A 2,008-nucleotide genomic window follows, 5' to 3' on the forward strand; every position below is an offset into this window, starting at 1 on the left:
CGTCAGATAACATGTAGGGTCAATGCTGTTAGCACGAACGGCCGCGAGTAAGGGCCACTGCTGGCCTACTTGCCTACACCCATGCAAGGCGCATGCAATAGGGCTTGTTCGGCCATGTGCGACGGGTGAGCCAAGTCGCGCGCTGCCACCAGCATGGTACAGAACGTCGGCTCGCGATCGTCCAGCGTGACATGCGCCAGCGTAGATAGCTGCCTGACAGCGAGAGATGCGTGCAATATTACGAGGTTGGAGGCGACCGGCGGGGACGGAGCGCGAAGGATATATTAGTATCATACTTGGCCGGGTCGACACCGATCGAAGATCGCGGATACAAGAAACGGCGGCAAGGCGTGGGCCACGATGGGCAAGCCACCGCCACGATGCAGCGCCTGCAATGCAGAGGCGCGCGTGCGTGGACCCAAGGCGCTGCGCGCGTGTGGAGTGTGCAAGCGGTGTTACGACGAGCGGGCAAAGGCCAAGGCTGCCGAAGCCAAGGCCGCCGCGCCACTGCCGCTGAGTCTAACCCTGCCAAAAGGCGCACTAGAGCTGCGCTTTCACAAGAGCTACGCCTATGCGCACAACAGCGTGCGGCCGGTGACATGCGCCATCACGCTAGCCTTGGGTACCTTGAAGGCACGGTGCGACGTGTGCGAGCAGGCCGCGCACAACTACAAGCGCGCTCTCAAGAAGTGTAAGGCAAGACCGCTGACCTCGGCCACCGCATTGACTATGATCGGCGACGTGGATCCCATCGCTAGATGGAAGGCGTGCGTCACCGAGCAAGTGAAGCACGCTTTGAACGCCCTTCAAGCCGCACCGCCCGCTCTGAACGGCCTTGAATGCGCCAAACCACGCTGCTGCAAGAGCTCGGTGGTATGCTCGCCAAGGAAGTCGGCACACGATCACCTATGACGGTGGCGGTATTGCCCTCGAAGGCAAGGTCATTTTTGCCTGCCCCGGGCTCGTCATGACCGACGTCGGCCTCAACGACGGTACGTCAAGCAGCGCAGCAACAACACGGCCACACGTGACACTATTGGATGAGTAAACGATACCATAGAGTAGTGTGATATCTTATATCACACTACTCTATGTTCTGATTTACTCATCCAATAGTGTTGGCTCGGACCAACGCGAGCTTCCTCCTCAGCTCCCAGCCAAATCGGGCAGTTTCTCCCGGTAGGTCGGTTCGGCGCCTTTGAATAAATGTATCTTGAAGTTTGTAGCGTGAAGCACCCCCTATTATGTACCCCTATGAAGCACTCCCTCATGTTATATACAATGTTGAAGTCTTGATAGTAAGACTATTTCGGTTTAATAGATTGAAAGTAAGACTATTTCGATTCATTAGGTTTTTGTATGTACCAGCTGTTTTTGCCCAGCTGCCGCCAGCCATTCATCGCTAAGATCCCTTGCGATTGGCTCCTTCATAGGTTTACTTTTATATACAAAGCCTTCGCACTTGAAATTTGACAGCCTTCAATGACAACAACGTCGTTACGATCGCCTTGCGAACGCGCCGCACCGACCCAGGAGCAGGTCAGTAGTCCTGTGTCAACGTCGCTCACGATCCTTGTACTAGGTCGCAGTGCTCGAGCCCGCCATCTCCCCTTGGATCGGAAACGAGCCCGACTTCTCCTACCTGAGCCAGTCGCCTTGCTTCGAAAACGACCCCGCCTTCTTCCCTTGGAGCGAGCCGCCTTGCTTCGGAAACGACCCCGCCGATTCGTTGACGACGGCCACCCAGCGGTTGCAGCCGAGCGAGACCACCGTGGCCGCGCAGCTTAGTGACAACTTGGACCTCGTGGCCCAGTGCATCGCTGCTTTGCCGACCGAGACAAGCGCGATCGTCGCCCAACTCCTAAAGCTGTGCTGCGCTCTCGCCGACCAAGAAATGCAACGCAACATGGTGGCACCACCCATGATGCATTCGTACGCATTGCCACCGACGTCGCTGCCGATCGCGCCCCAGCCAGTGGCGCACAACTTGGGCTGGACCTATGAAGCC

At 57.3% G+C, this 2,008-nt stretch overlaps 1 protein-coding gene across 1 annotated transcript; it reads left to right on the plus strand.

The window, feature by feature from the left end:
* Positions 1-360: 360 nt before the first annotated feature.
* On the plus strand, positions 361-622 carry SPRG_17421 (hypothetical protein; the record flags this gene model as incomplete). The annotated part of the gene is made up of 1 exon (XM_012356799.1): positions 361-622. A coding segment is annotated over one exon (262 nt), but the record flags the coding sequence as incomplete, so codon positions are not given.
* Between the last annotated feature and the right edge of the window lie 1,386 nt (positions 623-2,008).

Source organism: Saprolegnia parasitica (assembly GCF_000151545.1).
Source record: "Saprolegnia parasitica CBS 223.65 unplaced genomic scaffold supercont2.590, whole genome shotgun sequence".
In the NCBI taxonomy this organism is placed as follows: domain Eukaryota; phylum Oomycota; class Saprolegniomycetes; order Saprolegniales; family Saprolegniaceae; genus Saprolegnia; species Saprolegnia parasitica.